At 26.7% G+C, this 23412-nt stretch overlaps 1 protein-coding gene across 2 annotated transcripts in view; it reads left to right on the top strand.

Annotated features, from left to right (window-relative positions):
* The window catches only part of LOC135925833 (uncharacterized), a 109223-nt gene that overhangs the window by 71113 nt on the left and 14698 nt on the right, over window positions 1-23412 (top strand). For both annotated transcript variants that reach the window (XM_065461352.1, XM_065461353.1), the window contains 10 exons: window positions 2621-2702; window positions 3588-3680; window positions 3864-3925; window positions 4341-4454; window positions 11076-11270; window positions 11507-11596; window positions 13302-13427; window positions 16813-16928; window positions 18475-19015; window positions 19091-19213. In XM_065461352.1, the coding sequence (XP_065317424.1) occupies window positions 2621-2702; window positions 3588-3680; window positions 3864-3925; window positions 4341-4454; window positions 11076-11270; window positions 11507-11596; window positions 13302-13427; window positions 16813-16928; window positions 18475-19015; window positions 19091-19213 (1542 nt within the window). The remainder of the gene's footprint in view (window positions 1-2620; window positions 2703-3587; window positions 3681-3863; window positions 3926-4340; window positions 4455-11075; window positions 11271-11506; window positions 11597-13301; window positions 13428-16812; window positions 16929-18474; window positions 19016-19090; window positions 19214-23412) is intronic.

Raw genomic sequence — 23412 nt, 5'->3', positions numbered from 1 at the left:
CATCTTAACTAAGCTAGTATATAAGTGTATCCCTATAAATTTGTCAATTTTATCGTAGATTTACCACAACATTGGAAGGAATAAATATTTGTTTCTGATACAAAATGCTAATTATCTGGTTGTCCATAAATTTACGAAAATAAGTTAGAGAAGTTGAATCCTGTTAAGGAATTTCCAACATAGGATAAATTCTGTATTCATGTTTCCGATGTCTTTTTTAGACCAAAGGGGATTAGCTTTTATTTTGGTTATAGAAGTATCTTCGATTATATTCTTTAATTAAAGACCTCATTCATTTGTAATATAAGATGATGTCGGCAAATCATCTGTCAGCAAAGAGATAAAAATTGTCGTGTCTTATATGTCTGAGCTAGCCTCAGATATATCACCCACTGGGATAAGTGTAGTCATAATGTATATTGACATTAGATAATCAATATAGGTTACTAATATCAAAATATAATTTAATCTCCCTCCCCATTTCTATAACCCTAAATCTAAATATCCTAAATAATTTATCTAAAATTCCATTTATTGATAAAAATATTTTAGTGCATAAGAAATGACCATTGATGCCAAATTACATTATGTTCAATTTTCAACACCTAAAATGATTAAAAAGATGATAATTTTTAAATAAAAATATTAATAAATATATATAATAAAATTATTACTTATATTTTTAGCAAGTTTTGATAACCAGAAATATAAATTAAAATTTTGGCGCGAATGGTACGAAATAATTGATTTTTTCGTGATAACATGATATTAAGCTCACTAGCCCTAAACGTCATATATTTAACAGAGTTATATAAACAACAGCAAAGCTTGAATCTCTCATGAAAAACCCATCAAACTGGGATAAAAGATAGGAAATAATATTTTTTGAACAGGCCGCAGTTACCTGTGCGCGCAAAAGGTAAAACCACTTGCGCCCATGGAAAATAAGAGGAAAGGATAAAAAGCCTAAGCCCGATTAAATAAAATTTGATTATGGAAGGGTTATATTGGCTATTTTAACTATGTTAATTTTACTTTTAATTCATTGTGAGAGCCTAGAAATAAACATATGATTAAATTAAATAAAAACATATGATTAAATTAAATAAAAACATATGAGGAAAGTAATTTTAACAACACAATTCGTATTGAATTTAATAATTCTATCATTTCAGACTCCGAATCTAAATTTAGAATGTTTCTATAGCATTACAGGTAAGTAATTGTAAGATCAATAATAATTAATGGCAAGATACAAACTAAAAAAATTGTTACAAAGATTTATACAACACTAATCTATTTGGTATTGCCATTAAAATGTCATGTAATTTGGGAATGTAACTATATGAATAAATAGTCTGGAACCTTGATCTTAATTATATTTAATTTGTTAATCGTTTTCCCTTTTATTTTATAATATTATCTTAATTGGTGTACTGTATAGGATTCTTTAAAATGTCATCATCCTTCGTTAAATCAATCTATGTTTATCCCAAAATCTGGGTACATTTTTATTTCTTCTGAATCATTTATTTTAATGGACACCTCAAATATGTATAGGCATTTTATGTAAATTATGATTATATTTATATTTCTGATATTCTATATACACAGAAACTTTCATATTTCCTTCATAGATTTAGTAAGAGACTTCAATATATTGGTGGAAATTAAACCCTTAGAAGTTGCACTTCAATTAGTTATATGATAAATATTTACAAGTTAAATTTACTTAAGGTCAATTATGTAGTCTACTGTTATAGTTCCGAGTTTTAGCAAAAAGGAAAAACCATAATCTTAAAATGAAGATGTTAATGTTTAAAATAGATGTTAGTCAAGATCATATAAAAAGAGGTATGTTACAACAGCAGAAAACTAGCTGTAGGTGGACTAATATTGTTTGCCATATGCAAAAAAATATGGGGATTATATTGGAGATTAAAAAGTAAAGATTTCTTTATTTAAAATAACATTGATAGAAAGAACTAAGAGTATTTAAATATGATTGGTAAAGTGAAATATTTGGATGAAGTTAATTTGATTGGAGTAAATGCTCTAAAAACTGACTACCACGCTACATTCGATGTTGTGAAGCTAAAATAATAATTTATTCTATCAATCCACATAACGATAGATAGGAAATAAATTGCTAACTTGGCTTGACTACTTATAACGGATGTCTATGTTCCTTTCTCTTAATTGCGATTTATATAAATATAAACCTTTAAAAAATTTAAATACAAATTTTTATGAAGATTTTTTAAAAATGTACTGTTATCTCTCTTTATTTTAATTAATTCTTTTATTTCATTTTTTTTTATATATATAATTATTTTTAATTGTAATGACCTTAGTTAGAAAACAAAAAAATGTTAAAAATTCGAGACGTTATTAAAGTTATAGTTAGGTAGTTATTAAATTTTGTATTTTTGTAAAGGAGAAAGACAGAAATTAGCATATGCATCATTATTTTTTTACAAACTTCAGGCCCGACCAACAATTTTTTGTGATTCAGGCCCGGCTATAACTTCTATTATCTAAAATTAATTATTCAATTTTAAAAGAATTTAAAATGCATTTTTTTAAAAACATACATATTTTGTTTTAAATACAATAATAGATTGAGTAAAGAAAGACGAAAAACGGATAAAATTGTATTAGATAGTCAAGAGAGAGCCTTCTGGCGAATTCACAGACCTCCAGTATATATATATTTATATTAAATCTTACTAATTTTTGTTCTGTAACCAAAGCTTACATGTTTTGTATAGATAACAGTGTCTTAACAACTCTGGTTTGGCTATTAATGACAAATTCAATTATGATCATAATTTTAATTCACTGGCCTTAAAAAGACTGCGATGTTTCTTGCTGATTTGATTATAATTCCATGATAGATATTTTAAAAAAATGTGTCAAGAAAATACTTAAAATATATGAGAAATTTGTATAATATCATATTTTTTGTTTGTAAAAAAAAAAGAAATAGTATAAATTATTTTCACATTCTATAGTTCTACTTCTATTTTTTTTTCACCTAATTTGTTAAATAAAAGGTTTCACATATTCAGGGCAGTGACTCTACTCTAGGGAGGGGGCGCGATATTGTCATCGAGGAGGGTAGTTATGACAACGCCATCGTCATTTGAATAAAATTGGAAGGTGAGGGGATAAGACTAATTTTAATTTGGTAGGAGGGGGGATAGGAGGTCACATTTAGATGAGAATAGGGGAATAAAATTTTAGAGAAAGGTAAAGTTTGGGAGGAGATAGGGGTAAAATTTACTATGGTGTAAAATCATCTTGGGTATTGTAGAAGTCCTTAATAATTGGGGTAAGGGGGTATGATGCAATACTTCATAAAATTTGAGTGGGGCAAGTAGTTATGAAGACGCTACCGTCATTAATAAAATTTCGAGGGGGGGGGGGCTTTTTTATTGCTAATTTTAATTTGATAAGAAGGGTATATGGGGACAATTTTGAAGGGATTAAAATCGTCCTTAGCTTAGGGAGATGTAAAAGTCCATACACATATCAGATAGTTTTATATTATAAATAGAACCTAATTTTGTTTGTTTTAAAAAAAGCCTAACACATTTGACCCTTTAGAAACGACTCCCATATTGAATGCTCAACCCAATAGAAATCGCAAAAAGACTGTTGACAATTTATCTTTAGAGGTTAATACTCTAATTACACATATAACTTTTTTTTAAATGGGTTGAATAAAGGTAAGAAGATACGAAAGATAACAGGAATGACTATTGACCTAAAACAAATCTTTATCATAACAAAAATATTATATAATTATTTTTTTAGAAAAAATAAAATAAATTTAAAATCCTTTTTCAAATATTATATAGATAATGGAATTAAAACAAAGCTTCACGAGATGTAGATGGAAAACATCAGATGTCATTCAAAGGTTTAATTTCTATTTTATCATAGAACCCCCCGCCCCTACTTCACCACCTCACAATCTCTAAGTTATAAAAAATATAGACAAACCTCTTTACACCTTTCAGAATGTCTTTTATTCAAATTATTTTAAATTATAACAACCTACTTCTGTTTGACATCTTCTAACTTCTTTAATAAATTAGAATATTTATATTTTAATTTTAAGGAAACCTTTAACCTATATATTATTTTACCTTTTTATTTATGCAATTTGTATATATACCTGAAAATTTGAAAGAAGGCACTAGATTTCAATAGTATAAAAATACCAACTTTTAAAATTATAAATAAAAATCGATGGAAAAATTGATTAAATAAAATGATTTACTTGATCTCATATTTTCGAAATATACTATAAAATATTTTATTATTTTAAATAGTTACATAAACAGATGGGAAAATTATTATGAATTTGATCCTTTCATAGTGAAAATGGAACCTTCTAACCCTTGGATATCCGATGATAACGCTATGTGGTGCCAAAACCCTAACATGTAAGGAATTTTATATATAAATATCCTTAGTGATTTGTTTCAAGTATATGCTAACTTAAGGTTAAAATGTTCAAATAAAAAATTTTGAAATAATAATTTTTTACAAAAACAGTTTATTTTTAATCCCATTACTACTAATATACCTAGGATACTAAACCAAATCTAATCCTTTTCTAGTTGGGCAAACATTAACTATTTATTTGGAAGCCTTTTTCCTGATTTTTCATAATCTTTGGTCGGGTTTTAATCTCGTCGCCTGATAATTAGATAATTCTATATCCACTTTTGTCAAAATAACTTTTTTATATAAATATATTTTTTATAATTACACCATTCTATTTACATTAAAAAAATTCAAAATATTTATAAAATAACTCAAATTAAATCTGATACAAGGTTAACCATTCTATTGAAAACAATAGAAATTTAATTTTTTAAATTGCTCCCCTTTAAAATTACAAAAAAGTGAAGATAGAATTAATGTTGTTAAACGGCTCGTTTTGAGCCGATTTTTAAAAACGGTTAACTCAATATTTTAACAAGAAAAATATTGCCTAAGCCTCAAGATTTCAATAATATATGTCTAGACCTTTGTTCCTTCTGTGAGCAAAATTTTCAGGCTTGGATAATATTTACATGGATGAAGTATTGAGTTCGCCGTTTTTAAAAATCGGCTCAAAACGAGCCGTTTAACAACACTAGATAGAATTTACTAATTCTCATGTGACGATCTGTAGATTTATATTTTCTACTACAAGTGCGTAGCCAGCACCCCTCAGCAGCAAAATATGTGTTTTTTATTTAATATTTCCATAAATACCTTTTCTAGAAAGCCTATTTATAAGTGTTCTTAGTGAAATGGCATAAGGAACTTAAAAGGACATCTCCTAAGAAGAAGATCCTTCTTTATCGGGCTTGATAATTTTACATTCGAATGTATCACCAAATTATCTAAATATAATTTATCTAGCTTATGCAATATCTTCAATATTACATGGAAATCGCAGAAAGCATTATTTCAGAGCTAAAAGAAATTACGGCAAATGTTGACGAGTATTTGATATAATTCTTGCTAAATTTTCAATTAGAAATTGTATTGTCAAAAAAGAAATTAAATTTGCATTTTAAATCTTCCTCCTCCTCCCTCTCAATTAAAATCCGAGAAGTTGTGGCCCCCATGTCCTACAGGCTCTGGGCCGGCCCTGATCCTTGTTGTTTTTGAAATTCAAATATTTTAATTTTGGTTTTCCAGCCCTAAATAGAAATGTGGTTAGTTTAGTTGTTTATATAGTATACATATTATTTTCACCTGAAAGAGAACCCTGAGTGAATTAATATAACGAACACAGAACCGAACCATTTCCCAAAATTGATCAGAATTTTCCGGAAAATATTATCTATAAAAAATCAGTCTAATTTTATTTGTATTTTATTAACTGTGATTTTTTATCCGGTTATATTTTTAAATATTATATCCAAGTAATTATTATTTAAAAACTTCTTTTATATCTATAAAAGCCTTTTTACCCTCACTTGACTGAAAGGTGGCTAATATATAGATAAAAATGATAATTTTATTAACTTTCAAAAATATTGTAGTAAAATTTGTTTGGATTGAATTAATCAAAATAAATACGATCAATATTGGTTGTGTTGTTAAACGGCTCGATTTGAGCCGATTTTTAAAAACGGCTAACTCAATACTTTATCTAGAAAAATTATGCAAGCCTGGAGATTTGCTCATAGAGCGCACGAAGGTTTGGCCATCTATTCGTGAAATCTTGAAGTTTTAATTTTTCTGGCTAAAATATTTAGTTAACCATTGTATAAAATCGGCTCATATCTAGTAGTTTAACAACATTAAATTTTTATATTGTATTAGCCACTCCGAGAAGCCAAATGAATGTTTAATATTTAGATGCAATAATTATTTTAATATAGATAAAGAGATGTATTGAAACGTGTTTGTTCATAAAATAGAGATAAAAATAGATATATTTGTTTCAAAATGTTTCCAACTTTTTTTGGCCAGAATTGAATACATACTCAAAAATATATTTGTCTTTGATTTAACAGATCGGATATATTTAGTATTTTAACCTATTTTATTACATTAAATATAAGTGCCTTTTTAAATTTATTTATCACACTTAAATTATATATTTAATTTTACATTTTATCAATTCCAATGAGTTTATAAATTATGTTTATTAAGTTGGAAGTAAACTAATTAGGCTATTAAGAAGTAAAAGAAGAAGAGGATACTACTAGGATAAATGCTGTAAACCAGGCGCGTACGCAGGAATTTTCTGTGGGGGAGGGGGGGGGATAATTAAATTTATTTAAGATAAAATTATTGTTATTTAAAAATATTAAGCACAAATTTAATACAACTAATAACTATTTCTAATACACAATTTTAAATTAATGTGAATTAAAAAATATTAAATATATAACCGGCATATAAAAAACTATAAAATAAATGTGAATTAATATTGGAATATAACCGGCAGCATTTGAAAAACTATAAAATAAATGTGAATTATAAAATATTAAGTGGATATAACCAGCATGTGAATCACTATAAAATAAATGACCCAAAAAAGAAATATAAATTTACTGAGCCTTAAAATTTATATATATAATATAAAAAATAAATGTTGGAAATATAAATTAATACCCAAGTTTCTTAGGAATAGGTGTATTTTGTATGTAATAACTTATAAAGTATTCATGGAAAAATATAAAACACATTAGAAAATATTATTGAGAAGCATATTATATATTATATTTATAATGTAAAATCCAATCTTCGTTGGGATCGAGCTAATTTTTCAATTATCTCATAAGTGTTTGGCGTCAAATGCCTATGAATATTAAAAAGGGCTAAACCATTCAACTTTCAGAAGTTGTACTTCTTAGTTTTTATTCTTCTTAAAGAAGAGAATGTTCTCTCATTAGTTACAATACTAGTGGGAAGAGTTGTTAATATATATAATAATTTTAATACATTGGGAAAAATCTAAAGATGTTTGAAATGATGCAAAGCATCCATGGCATTTTTTGGGACTATATCAACCGTAGTTAAGCTTTTATACCATAGTTCGCATTCAGCTAATAAGGCATCATAAGTTACTTTAATATCTTCATGATAAAAATCTGCTAAATATTTTATTTTTCTATCATCATCTGAAAAAGGTTGGGAGGGCTTTTCTGGAAGTAATATCTGCAGATTGTTAAGTGCTGTCTGATGAATTTTAAACCGTTCATTGATTTGAGTTATATAAGAGAAAGATAAAGACATTTATTTTATAATACTCTTCTACTGACCCTATATTAATGTTTGGAAGATGAGCTTGCCTTGCTGCAAAACGAGGGAGACAAATATTAAACTTGTATAGCTCTGCTTTTGACTTAACAATAACATAAAATATGAAACTCATTAGCCCTAATTTCCTTGAGTTCTAATAAAATGCTCTCCGCTATTCTCATCATCTCAATCAAGTCAATGTTATGTTTTTGAAAGATATTACATAAAATAGTTGTATAATATACATTCAAATGAGAGAAAAAAATTGGTATAAGTATTGAATCCAATAATTTGCATGCATCTGAGGAAAAATATCTTTCAGGTCATTATGATATTTCAGTAAGAGGATTAATAATTGGCTCTTCTAATTTCATAAAAGCGGTTACTACTTGATGGCGTAGACTCCATCTCGTTGGACACTTTCTCCTTGTTGGACAAGGGATTTCAGAAATAATTCTATTTACAGAATCCCCTATTGCTTTAAATTTTACAAGACCAAAAATTACTTTCATTATTATTGAAATTCAAGTTTCCTGAATCCAAATGGCCACGTTATGCTAGGCCCTGCAATCCCCAATATAGAACTCAATATTTAGTTTGATCTAACATTTATTTTCTTTCGCTATTTTAATCCTATTTTTGTCGATATGTGATGAAATGGTAATCATATTCCCACTTTGAATTAATTTGAAGAAATAATCAGTTCACAGCGTTTGTGATAATTTGTTTTTTGATGATTGACAAAGATTTCTAGAGCATCTTCGTACTTGTTGAATGGGGTCTTAGCAAGACAGTTAAGCATAACTTAATTTTTCCAGCATATCTTGGATCAAACAGGAAACATATCTTGCAATAAGCTCCATTCTAGGATAGAGTATGCTAGCCATAACCATCTAGTAAAATAGCTGTTTTGAAATTTTAACCGATTGGCATGGATATTGAAAATAGAGGGGTGGAATATAAATCTATTATTAAATAAAATATTTATCATAATTATAAGATGTTATAAATTATTTGTACTTTTTTATTTTTTGTAAGATGACTAGGATTTTTATCATCAATATGTTTAAAAAAATTTCTTTTGTCCATATAGATAAATATTACGCATTGGCGTACGCAGCGAGAGGGGGGGCAAATCCCCCCACAAAGCCAAAAAATGCAGATGCCGGATATATTTTTCAAAAATATTAATGTTTATAATAATTTATATTTGTTAATATTTATTCCTATCTCATATTAAATATATATTTAATTACATTTATTTATCACATTCTTCTATTAAGTTATTTTTATAATTAATTTCGATTTCAAGTTTTCATTGGCGTAATATTTACCTATTATTTTCAAATTTCTAGTGGAGTAATATTTATCTACCATTTTCATATTTCTAGTCAAATAATAATTTTTCTGAAACTCCTTGTCCAACAGGGAGAAAGAAAGTGCAAGCTTGTCCAACGAGATGGAGTCTCCGCCATCAAGCAGTAACAGATTTTATGGAGTTAGAAGAACCGATTATTAATGCTATTACTGAAATATCACAATGGCCTGAAAGAAATTTTTCCTTAGAAGCAAGAAAATTATTGGATTCAATGCTTATTCCAAATTTTTTTTCTCATTAGAATGTACAACTATTTTATGTATTACTTTTCAAAAACATGATGACTTGATTAAGAAGATGAGAATAGCGGAGAGCATTTTATTAGAACTCAAGGAAATTAGGGCTAATGTTGATGAAGAATTTCAATTTTATATGTTATTGTTGAGTCAAAAGGAGAGCTATACGTGTTTAATATATGTCTCACTCGATTTGCAGCAAGGCAAGCTCATCGTCAAAACATTAGTATAAGATCAGTAGAAAAGTATTATAAAACTATAATCCAAATAAATGAATGGTTTTTAATTCATCATGCAGCACTTACCAATCTGCAGATATTACTTCCACAAAAGCTTTTCCAATTTTTTTCAGATTATGATAGAAAAAAAAAATATTTGTTTGATGCCTTATTAGCTGAATAACTATGTTTAAAAGATTAACTAAGATATAGTCCAAAAAATGCTATGGATGCTTTGTATAATTTCATACACATTTTAGATTTTATTCTTAATGTATTAAAATGATTATATATATATTAGCAACTCTTCCCATTAGTAAACTAATGAGAGAACATTCTCTTTTTTAAGAAGAATAACAGAGGCCTGCAGAGATACAATTTGCAGGGCACGGCCTGGATTTTTTTTTCAAAATTTTTTTTCGGCCTTGCCCGGTTTTTTTTAAAAAGAAAAAATTTCAGGCTTGGCCCGGATTTTTTTAAATTAAATTTTTTAGGCTCGGCCCGGATATTTTAAAATAAATTATATTTATTTTTGATTTTTAAAGCTAATTTCAAATATTTGATTTTAAAATTTCCGGCCCGGCCCTGGTGTTTATTTTTAAATTGGGCCCTGCCCGGGTGTATTTAAAAAACGGTCCGGCCCGGAAACCGGGCCTGCAGTTCTCTGAAAACATACCTAAGATTTACAACTTCTGAAAGTGGATTGAATGGTTTAGATCTTTTAAATATTTATAGGCATTTGACGCCAAGCAAGGATGAGTAATTGAAAAATTAGCTCAATCCCACCGAAGATTGGAATTTACATTGTAAATATAATACAAAATACAATTATTCCTAAGAAACTTTTTGTGTATTAATATTTATATTTCCAACATTTAAATTTTTTATACTTTATATATAAATTTCAAAGGCTCATAAAATTCAAATTTCTATTTTGGGTCATTTAAGTGATTCATATGATGGTTATATTCACTTTATATTTTTTAATTCACATTTATTTTATAGTTTTTTATGTGCCCGTTTATATATATAATTTATTTATAATTCATATAATTTAAAATTGTGTATTAGAAATAGTTATTAGTCCTAATAACTTGATATTTCTTAAAAATTTATTATCCCCCCCCCAGACCAAATTCCTGCGTACGCGCCTGATATTACGCCATTAGAAATTTGAAAATAATAGATAAATATTACGCCAAGAAAAACTTTAAATCGAAATTAATTGATAAAATAACTTAGTAAATGAATGTGATAAATAAATGTAATTAAATATATATTTAAAAAGAAAGAGATAGTAATAAATATTATAAAATATAACTTAATATAAACAATAATATTTGTGAAAAACTGGCATCTGCATTTTTTGGGTTAAGGGAGGGGGGGGGGTTTGTCTACCTGCCCCCCCCCCCGCTGCGTACGCACCTGCTGTAAACAAGTGTTTATCTAAAATTATAATATATACAATATAATTATTAGCTTAACAACCAAAAGACTCCGATTGTGGTCGCTAAATTTCAAAGAACTCCTGAAAGATGAACAGGGGTTCCATTTATTCCTTGATTTCTTGAAGAAGGAATACAGTAGTGAAAATATTAGGTTCTGGCAAGCCTGTCAGGATTTTAAGAAATGTCCGAACCCTAAAAAACCGGAGGCAATGACAAAAATTTACAAGTATTTTTGTAGAAAATACATTTTAAAAATTGTTTTATTTTAGAATAAGGCTAAATTTTTATGCATATTTTATTTTTAAGGAGTAGACTTTAAACTTATTTTGTTATTTTGGTAGTTAAGATATTTTACTACCCATAGATTTAAAAAGTTTCTAATATTTATTTTTAGTGAAAACTACTTTTAGTAAAGTTTTTATTTAATAAAATTTATATAATATATAATTGAAAATTTCAAAGAGAATATTTAGCGCCGAATGCCCCTAAAGAAATTAACATAGACAGTTACTCCAGAGAACTTGTCAATAAAGGTGTTAGAGATGGTTCTAGGTAATTTTTTATTAATTTTATTCTATATCTAGGCCTAATTTTTGAGTGTTTTATTTAATTTTTGTCAAAATTGAGTTGAGTTTAGATTATTTAATTTATTTATCTTTTTATAAAAACTCTCAAAAAATTAATTTAAATAAATGTTTTATTTAGGGGTGATTAAATATTATTTAAAATAAATATTGAAGGTTAAATTCGTTTTGAATAGATACAAATATTTTTCAAAATTTTACCTTAATAACAAAATAATGTTCCATAAACAATTTTCAAAATATCAATCTTTTGTATATATTCAAGTTATTTTTAAAATTTAAAATAATTGTAGGTAATACGGATGAAACCCCAAACGTATAAGAAAGAAAAATATTAGCTCTATATAAGTTAGAAGGAGCATAAAAATGGTTTTTCTTAGTAGGTTTAGTTTTTTTAGGAGTATATAAACTAGATCCATGCTTCGTAACTGTTGTAATTTTGAAAAATAACAAACCAGGCCTGTCGACAAATTCGACTCGAGTTGCGAATTTAAGCCAGACACGGACAACTTTCTGTAGGGCTCTAATATAAACTACCTAAAAAAAATAGGCCCTATGAAAGGAACTGATCCTAAGAAAATTTTTATTAGAATTCTGTGCAATTTGAACATTGTGAACCCAAATATATAACATCTTACCTTGTTAAAATACTAAACTTTAAGTGCATCTTGCAAGTTTGAAAAGTGACAAGTAAAGTTGAAAATGATATAAGGAAAAATGCTACATAGAATCTATATAATATCTATAAATTTTAAATAAGGGGAAACATTTTTTAAAATCTTCTGTGTATTCGATTCTAAAACATGTATTATTTAGATTATTATGTTGGATTTATCAAAATTTACATATTTTTATAGTTAACTTATTTTAAGGCTTTGAATTTATCTTTTACTTTAGACAAATATCAAGCGGAATTAAGTTTTTTGAAAAATAGAGGCAGCAGAATCAAACCTATTATTTCAGAACCTTAAAAAAACTTTAAAAAATGAAGATCGGGGACCCCAACGAGGATTCTACTTTCGTCAGCAGATTTCTCTCAAAATCTGTCAGTCCAATTTTTTAAGCATTCACACCTCTCTAAGTGATATGTACCTTTTTTAAATTTATTTTTAGTTTTTTTAATGTTTTACTATATAAAATATATTTTTTATACATATATGTATAATTTTTAATATATTAATTGTTTTTTTTATTAAATATATTTTTAATTTGATATTGTTCATATTTGTATTTAACTTTTAAATTGTAACCGTTTTTTAAAAAAATTTACTTAAAAAATTACAAATTATTTTAAAGCGTTTTTATAGAATGACCGTTTTTTATATTTATATTTTATTTTTTTAATCATCTTAATGTAATAAAAGTGTTTAAATATAAAATAACTAAACTAAATTATTAAAGAACCTTAAAATTGTAAGAATAACTGATATATCCAAATTTTTAAAATTGTATTTCCTTATGATGAAAAGATATCTAAAAATTAATTTAAAATATATTTTATAAAGACAAAATTGATTAAAGTGAAAATCATAGGAATCGATCAGAATACATTTATAAAAATTTATTAATTACTATACTTTTTGATTTAATTCATCTAAGACATTTATTACCATTCTTATTAATAGAATAGAAATTATATAATTTATCTGTGTCTGTCTATCTTTTAATTTTAGATACGCCTTAGATCTAGCCCAAGATCACATCTACACACTCATGAAGAAAGACAGTTACGTCAGATTTTTGCGCTCCGAAATGTACAAAAATCTAGTAGCCACTTCCCAGTCTTCAAACAAGAAAAAGTTTTTTTATAATTACATAATATTATTTAGGGGAAAAATATAGGAATTAGGCTAGGCAGACGAATGAAAATAAATTTCAAATTTGGGTATTGGAAGTCTTTGATATCAACTACTGTCATTTCATAACAGGTGCAACCGTTATGAAATGACTAGGTTAACGATAGATCATAATTTTCCAGCTTCAAAAACATTGGCCTTCATATTTTATTTGAAAATCGATATTTTAAAATAATTGGGATTACATTGGCTGATATGATATTAATACTAATAATACTAATTTCTCACTTGAAAATTCATGTTAGGAAATGACAGGAATTAAAATGAGGCTATTGTTACCGAACGCAATGTATCGGTAAATAGTCACATACTAAGATGATATTTAGCCCCATATATATTTTTTATTTTGTAGTTAACCCTACCATAAATGTGTTTTATAGAAATCAAGCAGATAAATAATATATATCTTAAAACAAATTGGAAAAATTGTGAAATTTAGCCTTTTACTTTTAAAGGAAAACCCTAGCCAAAATCAAGCCTTCGCCTATATCTAATTTATACTAACCCCTATATCCTACATAGGCATTGAATTTTATGCAAATCAACTTTAAATATCATTTCCAGAGAATGTAGTATCTGTATCCGGATATCTTTTATAAAAATTATCTGTATCTAGATAACAAATTTAAAGGTAACTGTATCTGTTTTAGTTACTTTTTAAGATATATTTTGATATACTTATATTTAAGGCTTTTTTATCTTAAAAAATAAAAATATATGAATGCAAAATTCATTTTAAATCATATGACCTTATATAATATATGGAAAATGTATAAATATTCATTAAATATATTTTTTTCTATTAACATTTAATGATATCATTTCAAATTATGAAAGGATATTTTTATTATGTAAAGTTTTTTAATGAATAAATTATAAGTTTAAGGCAAATAAATCGTTTTAAATAAGAATTTGTTCGAAAGAACGATAAAAAATAGGGGTATTGATGTTCGAATTTGAGAAAATAAAATTTGTTTACATATTTTGTGCTTTCATAATAAGAGTTCTGTTTGAAAACAACGGCGAACCCTGTATATAAATGTAATATGTATTATCTAATTTTTAGACGATGCACCTGTATCTAGCCATTTCGAAAGTATCTTTTAACAACTCTGATAATTTCAGTATGTGACTATTTACCGACAAGTATTCCGTAACAATATACTTAAAAGAACCTCAATTAAATAACTGTCAATAATAATAATATTTCTCACTTCAAAATCATTGGCGACCATATTTGATTTTAAAGTTGATAAATTAAAATAATTGGGATCAGGATACTGCGATTAATATGACTGCCATTAGTATGACGGATGCACTATTAATTTCTCCCTTCAAACACTGGAGTTCATTATTTAGATAATAACAGATGTTTTGGAATTAAAATAATCGTGATTAATACTAAGAAATTTCAAAGAACTTCAGCCACTTTCTAAGGGGAGTTAATTTTTGAAATGTAATTTATACTATAAAATTAAAAACAGGGCCGAAATTTTGAAAACTGTCAATTTACAAGAAAAGTGTTTAGAATCTAATTAGATCTTTAACGCGCATGAAAAACTGCAAATTCTCAATCGTCCTAGGAAACATTTATTTGTGCAAATTTGCGATATGAATGTAAATTTGGGAATTGCGGTTGTCTTATTATAGTAGTCAATCTATAACGTTAGGACCTAAAGACATTTTTTTACAAATCTCGGGTTAGGTAGTGTCAATAAAAAAATAAATTTAAATTATATCAAATAATTTAAACTAGTTGGGAAATCTTATTATAAATCATTTAATATTCATTTGCAGTTTATAACTTTCAATTTCCCTTTGAAATAAATTCTTAAAATATCTAAAATTATTGAAAATGATTAAATTTTAAAAATCGGCCAAACTTAAAAATAAGGAAACAAGGGTCTAGCCTTAAAAAAAGGTGTAAATTTAGGCTAAGCTTGAAAATAATGTGTGGATATCAAATCCGGGCCTAAAAATTTGACATTTAAAGATTTCTGTAAAATATATGAAATTTTCATAAATGTGGGTTATTACCACCTCCCTTGACACTAAATCAAATCATAAACATGGAATTATCAAAAAATAAAGATAAAGGTATTAAAAACGATATTTAAAAGTATGATATTAACTCATTTTGAATTTTTATTTCCACAATCTAAAATCAAATTTCATTGATTTAAGCCATTTTATATTTTTTATACAATTTGTAAAAATAACTAATTCATTTAACTTTAAAAAATTTTCGGGAATTTTTGTAAATATACTCAAATTAAAAATTAATTTTCATTGTAAAATAAACAAGGCCTGAACTTTTATTTATTATGGTTCAGTTTGGTTACTGTTCTATATGTAAAAAAATATAGTGGTTACGGTTCGGTTACGGTTCTTAAGAAAAAATTTATAAAGTTTCGGTTCGGTTGAGCTAATTGTAAAGATTTATAAAGGTCATTAAGGTTAGAATTTTTTTTTCTAAATTATTTTTATTGATGCAACACCATAGTATAATGATTTAAATTATGAATATTATTTATTAAAATATGCCATCACTTAAGTTTATATATTGTTTATTTATAAAAAATTAAATTAATTTATTTTTACTATAAAGTATCAATGAATAATATATAATAATCATAACTCATTTCTAAATATATTATTTGAACGTATAAGTAATATATTTTCTAATATAAGTGGATTCATATTTGTTCGTTGTGACAATAACACAAATTTTAGCCACAAAAATCTCTTTTAACAGATATTGTGTTGAGGGAAACGCAATTACTATAAGAGAAAGTTTATAAAATTCTGGATATTCAAATTTTTTTGATTCCCAATATATAAAAACTGACAATTTTTTAACTTAATAAAATGTAACTAACAAAAATTGGTTATTTAGATATTTTTCATACTAAATATAGGAAATAGGAATGCTCTAATACTATATGAAGCAGTTAAAAGATTGTGGATCAATTTAAGTCATTGTGAAAATTAATACATACTTCTTATGGATATTAAACAAATATTTTGATAATTTAATAATTGTAAATAACGATGCAGATATGGTAAAATATGTAATACACCACAAGGAAAAGAATGTTTAAAAATGTTAAATTATTTTAATTTGGCTGAAACCGGTTTAACACAGTCCAGTTTAACTTTTTATATAAAGGTTCTTTTTACTCCTTTAAAAAATAATTGTTTCGGTTCAGTTACGGTTCAGATATTTAAGTTTTATAACGGTTTAGCGGTTCATTCTAGTTCACTCCGGGTCCCTGAGAATAAATAGAATAGTTATAAAATATTTATGTATGTATCCTTATTTTTTCAGAATGATATTAGGTTTCAACCTAGGCCAGTTTCTACATCATTCTACTTATAACACGCCTAACAGTGCTCAAATGGCTGCTGCGGAAAAACTTAGCAATCTAGAACAAATATATCAAAGTATATATTACTTTTTTTAGTCATACAAGTATTTTGTTCTTCTAGTCAATATCCTTTTTCAAACATGCAAGTGTTTTTTTTCAATGATTAGGTCGAAAGTAGTCCCATACACTGCAAAGGGCACTATGTGTTTGAAAGAAACTTTGTGACTAAAAAAATATATACATTATTTTATAATCTCTATATTTTATTAAAATAAAATTGTGTATATATTATTATTTCTTACCACAAATTCAATCTTTCCTTTTCTTTATAATTCATTTAAACATATTTTTATAAAATAAACTGTGATCATTTTAGAATAACAGGAATAGATTATATTCTCTAACACTATTTTAAAGCAGCACCTTAAATGATAACATTTTTTTAAATGCTCGCTCTTTTTAACATATTTTATTTAAAAATTCTCTCAATAATTATAACCAATCTCTGCATCTCTTGCTCTTGCCAAGGTAGCAGCTAAAGCAATATAGATGAAGGTTGTTTTGTTTATATATTTAATTGAGTCTCCATTTTGAAAAATTTAGCTGTGTAGCTAATTGATGTTAACGATATTTATTTTTTACTGAGTTGTCTTTAGATAGTTATACAAACCTATTTTTCATCCATTTATTTTACCATTTTCAACAAAATAGGTTTCGACTTTAATCCATCTTACAATTCGCGCTTTTAGGTTCATGGTGGTACAAACCTCAAAATTCTTATATCCTAAATCTCAAGGCTTTGAACTTCCTATTATTACTCAGAATCATATATAACAATAGGGTGGATAACTTTATATTAGCATAATTTTTATCTGAGTAACTTATAATTAAGTATATACAATAATACACCATCTTGTTCACTCTGAATTGATCCTAATATAGTTTTATCAAAATTTTAAGCGGGAAGCGATTCAAGGAATTTGAAGTCACCTATGCTTACCCCGTCTAATAAATATACTTCATCATCTTTATCTTCAATGGTTCTATCTTATCTACTTATTCTTAATCTATTGCTTTATATATATAACCAGCCCATTTATTTACTCATTAGGTTATCTGTTCCTAAATGTGTAATAAACATATTATATTTGCCCAAGGATATTTATTCCTTCATTTTACGGGGAAAATAACTGGGTTTTAAATATGCTTCTGTGTTTCTCTGATATGTATGATTATTGCATCGATGAGGATAAATTTTTCTTGTAATTATTTATATTTTATAAAAATATTTACAATAACATTTTAACATTTTTTTAATTTTTAATTTCTTTCTTCTACATACTCCCTTTATAAAGTGATTATTATCTTAATATATTTTTAAAAATAAATTGTTTCTACTATGAACCTACTGCCTTTAATACAATAAATGGGCATTATATGGTGATTAAGGATGTTTGGCTTGGATCTGGATATAAATAAAAAAGGAATGTGCGAATTCATTCATTAATAATCTTTACATTTGTAACAAATTAAGTATCAAAAATTTGGTTTGTTCTTATAAATCTCCACCCTCAACCCCCCCCCCCCACCTTATATGACCTTTAAAACATAAATACTTAAAGCGAAATATGACAACAGTAAGCGAAAGTCAGGCCTGGAGGATCTACCCATAAATAAAGGGGAAATCTTTGATGCTCAATACCACCCTATTCAACACTCCTCCAGCGCTGGGGATCTTCAAGGCTCTTCGGCTACCCTTAATTCTTCTAACGCGACTAATAAAAGCCTTAAAAATATACAAAATAACTTAAAAAATTTAACAATCGACAATAGTAATGTGTATCCTACTATAGGACAAATCAATATATCGCCGGTCGTTCCACATCATATAATATATGCGGGCGGGGCTATAAACGCTATTGCGACATCTCCTGGTATAAAGGTAAAAGAAGAATCTGAAATGGGACAGAAAGATCTTAAAGAAAGACCTAAAAAGCATACCAGACATCATAAAACATCTATTGTAGCTAGCAGGGATATACCTAAACCACTAAATAATAGTGCTACTAATAATAACTATGATAATGAAAATAAACCCAAAGAGAACACCAAAGATAATCTTGGAACAGTAATAAGACAAGGAACCATTGATAAAAACGAAAGGTACTAAGTATTTTAAGAAATATTTTTGGAATTGTTTAATATGATTTTTATATACAATTTTTATTTTCACAATAGAGCTGAAAAAATCGGGGATAAGGAACAGAAAGATAATAATAATAGCAAACATCATAGGAGACTTGAGTCTAGTCCTGTTAAGCATATCCATCACAAACCAAAAGAATGGGAAGATGAAAATGCGTTAGTGATTTACAATTTTCTTAATGATTTTAGATTTGAAAAGAAATATATATATAGGTTTTGTATATTATATGACATAACTAGTACAGGTGGAGTTTCCCCTTATTTAAAATATCTGCCATATGAATTTCAATTTGTTAAAAGTAGATTATTTGAATAATTTTCTATATTAATTATAAAAATATTATTAAATATTAATATTTTGTCGCAAAATATATTTAGTAGCATAGGCGCCAACTTCACAGGAGTAATGGGGCTCTCGCCCCAATTGACAAATTTCTATTGGGGATATAAAAAAATAGATGAATTTTTATATAATGAAACAAAGAAAAAGCCATATTAATATATTATTTCTATATTGCTATGCTCTTTCGTCTCTTCTCTCGCGCTAGTCCTCCATAAAAAATAGATTAATTATATCCCATCTAAAAATGAAATAAATAATTATATTATTTCTATATTACTATGCTCTTTCGTCTCTCCTCCTCATAAAAAATAGATGAATTATTATATTTTATCTCAAATCAATGTTAGCCTCTAACATTAGCGGAGAGATATTTGGTTTATAAATGAGTCTTCGCAATGAAGAATCTAGATCAATCTATGTAAAATGTGCAGGTCATACATTAAATCTTATGATACAAGATCCATTTAATAGTTATAATTGAAAAAAATTGCGATTTTATAGTATTAGTGAAATTTATTTGTTCGAGATCCAAACTCTAAGAGATATTTCACAGTATCCAAGATGAAAATGATAGTTCAACTTCTTTAAGATCATTATGCCCTTCACGCTGATGTTTGCAAATAATATCGCTAAAATCAATAGGGAATAAAATAATCATAAAAAGTTTATTAGAAATTATAAATTTACATTTCGCAATAAGGTTCCTACAAGAGCATAATTTACACCATATTAAACTTTAAAAACTTTATTTTTCTTAAATTATTATAAAACAATATTTGGAAGAGATGCTGAAATTCTAAATTCTTCATTATTTTTCAAAATGTTAAAATATAAAATTCTGATCAAAATTCTAGGTCCAATAAGAGATGATAGTTTCGATTTGGAGAAATGTTAATTTAAAGACAAAGTGTTAAATTTAGAGGAACCCATCTTAAGCGACATATTTAAAAAAACACAAGATTCCAAGAAGGCTCGAATTTATCATACCATCATTTCGGATCAATTAATGAAATTATAGACAAATTTATTATCGTTTTAGATCATATAATTGCAAGTATAAAAAAATCGTTTTAATAAACAAATAATAGATTATTTAATTAACATATAGCAATTTGCGATCCAAAAAATTTATGGAAATTTTCAATATTCTATGGAGATGATTTTGAAATGGATCATCTAATTCCTCATAGAGATATATTTATGGACAATATACATTAAACTCTTTAGAGTACGTCATTACCGTACTTTAAAAAAACGTAATAAAAATATTATTTCTATTTTTTCAAAAAGAGTTTGTATAATTTATTAAAAACTATTGACAATTCCCGTAAGTGTTTGTTCTGCAGAACGATTATTCAGAATTAACAAAGTCTTAAATCTTATTTACGTTTTAGGATGGACCATGTCATATGCAATTTTAAATGCTAATAAAGAAGTAAAAGAACTTGATTTAAACGTGATAATGAATATTTTTATATACAAAAATGAAATTAGAGAAACACATGTTACCAATATTAACATTTATAATATTAATAGTAGCTAACCCGTCAAGAATGCCCAACCAGATGTTTCTCCTTCTTTTGATGAAGAATCAGAAATTTAACTTAAATAATGGAAAATTTAGGAACCACCTCTCATCAAAATAAAACTAAATTATTATTCATGCTTCATAAGATAAGCGATTTTTAATTCATCAATAATAAATTAAGGGAAAATAACTGATTCACCTGTCATTCTACCCGTTAGCTGCTTAAAAATGTAACAATTAAAGTTTAAATAAAATTATTGTTTTTTTTCTTTATTTTTGTAATCATAAAGAAAAGATGGAATTTTATAGAATGTGTCGTTTCATGTTTGATTCAAAATTATGTAAAAGCGAACATTCAAAATCAGATATTTTATTTATTAAATTTTAACAATTTATTATAAACCAACTAAAATAAATCTAATAGTAATTACAAAAAAAATAAAGAAATAATTAATATAAATTTTAGAACTTTAATATAAAATATCTTATGAATATAAAAAGAACAAAAAACAAATCAATGAACAATCGATCACTTCAACAATTATAAATAAAATAATGATATATAGTGCTGTTAACATTTAAAAAATCAAATGTGTTCAATCGTCGTTCACTAACAAAAATTTAATACGCTCACGTTCAACGTTAATTTTAAAAAATGGAACACGTTCAAATTCGTAAACAAACGCCTTCATTAACATATAATACTATATATTTTTTAAAGTATTTAATATAAATAAATGGCAAATGAAATACCACAATTTTAGCCAGTTTTTTGTGGAAGCCTTATCCAAGGCAATTCGAGTCCTGAAGCATCTAGTTCTATATTTTTCTAACGATTTCTTTAAATATGATAGTCTATCTCTATATCACTTCGTTTTGTGAAAGGTTTATTCAAGGCAATTGGATCTTAATACGGGATACATTATATAGTAACCATTTCAAATTAGAGTAGAATTAGACACTACTCAAAAATGAAAGTGTGTGAAAAATATTTGCAGTAAACGCAGCTAGGCAGATTATTTAAATTTTTTAATAAAAAGTTTAGCTTAACTTTTAAAAATTGAATAAGAGATTAGCGCAAGAAATGAACGTCAAAATAATGAATACGTCCAAGTTCAAAATTCATCTAAAACAAAAGGACTGCCTTTTATTATGTTTTCAAAAGAACGATTTTGATCATGTTTTGAATGTCAATTTATTTACAACACTATTTTACAATGTACAATAGTTAGAAATAAATAATTTGTAATAAATGGCTGAAGCATAATAGTAATTTCTAAAAGAAATAAATTATAATTTACTTGAAATACATAAAAGCCCAAACCTGGAGACCCGAAGCTACTGCTTTGCCCACTCTTCCAGTCAGGTCTGGATCTGATTAATTCACCGCCAAAAAGGATCAAAACGAAATATAATTTCATTTATTATTCATAAAATAAAATAAATATGGCAGCGAGAAATTTTTAAATAAAAATCTAAATCTAAACAGATGTGATTAAGCAAAATCATTTTTTTTAAAGGAGTCCAATATTGAAAGAAAATTAACTTAATTAAAAAAATTGCATCAGATAACATAGGCGGAAATATCATTGGGTAAAAAAATAATCCAATAATATTAGAAGAAAAGTAAACCAATGAAAAAGTATTACAATGTTTCATATAAAATATATTGTTATTTTGTAATTATGCATGAGGTTACATAATATAGGAAGAGCATTTGCCTTCGGGCAGGAGGCGGGTTCAAATCCGGATGTTGGCAAAAAAAGTTTCTTTTTTCGAGGGAAATTTTGATTTAAACCGAATCCGGCCCGATTTCAGCCTGGATCGCCCGGAAGGATAGGTCGAAAGTTTAACAATAGATTATATAGTCACCTTAAATTTTTTAACATTAAGATGATAGGAAAGTAGAAATAGAATTAGCAATTAGGAAAGCGACATTTATCGATAACATATTATATATAGACTAGTTGATAACCCGTCAAAAATGACGGGGAATATTCTTTTTAATGAAACAATATCTCTTAGTAGCACCCTAAATACTATCATTATTTACCAGAGCTCCTGTTAGTCAGAATTGTCAGCGATCATATTAGGAGACCAACCAGGTTCACCATGAGGGAATAGTAAAGGATAAACCATGGGGTCTAAATTTGGGCTCAATACATTAAGAATAATGAGATCGTTGTCATTAGATTTAGGATAGACTTTAATATCTCTTTTGAAAGGAGGCTCTCCATCTTCATTATTGAAAATCATAGCTACGTCATCCATAGATGGTAAATTATAACGGCGTCGATCGCTAGAACGATCTCCTTTAAAGATCATATTAATGGTTGGGAGTTTTGTATTAGAAGTAGTTGCTAATTCTAATGCAGATTGATGGACTTCACCTAATGTCTTAAAACTAAGAGCATAGGGATTAATTTGTCGTATTAACTGATCTAATTGCTTCATAATATCTTTATTACATTTACTATTTGCCGG

This window comes from Gordionus sp. m RMFG-2023, chromosome 3 (assembly GCF_954871325.1).
Source record: "Gordionus sp. m RMFG-2023 chromosome 3, tfGorSpeb1-WG-v2, whole genome shotgun sequence".
In the NCBI taxonomy this organism is placed as follows: domain Eukaryota; kingdom Metazoa; phylum Nematomorpha; class Gordioida; order Chordodea; family Parachordodidae; genus Gordionus; species Gordionus sp. m RMFG-2023.
The sequence above is the reverse complement of the archived record's forward strand: the minus strand, read 5'-3'. Positions and strand labels throughout refer to the sequence as shown.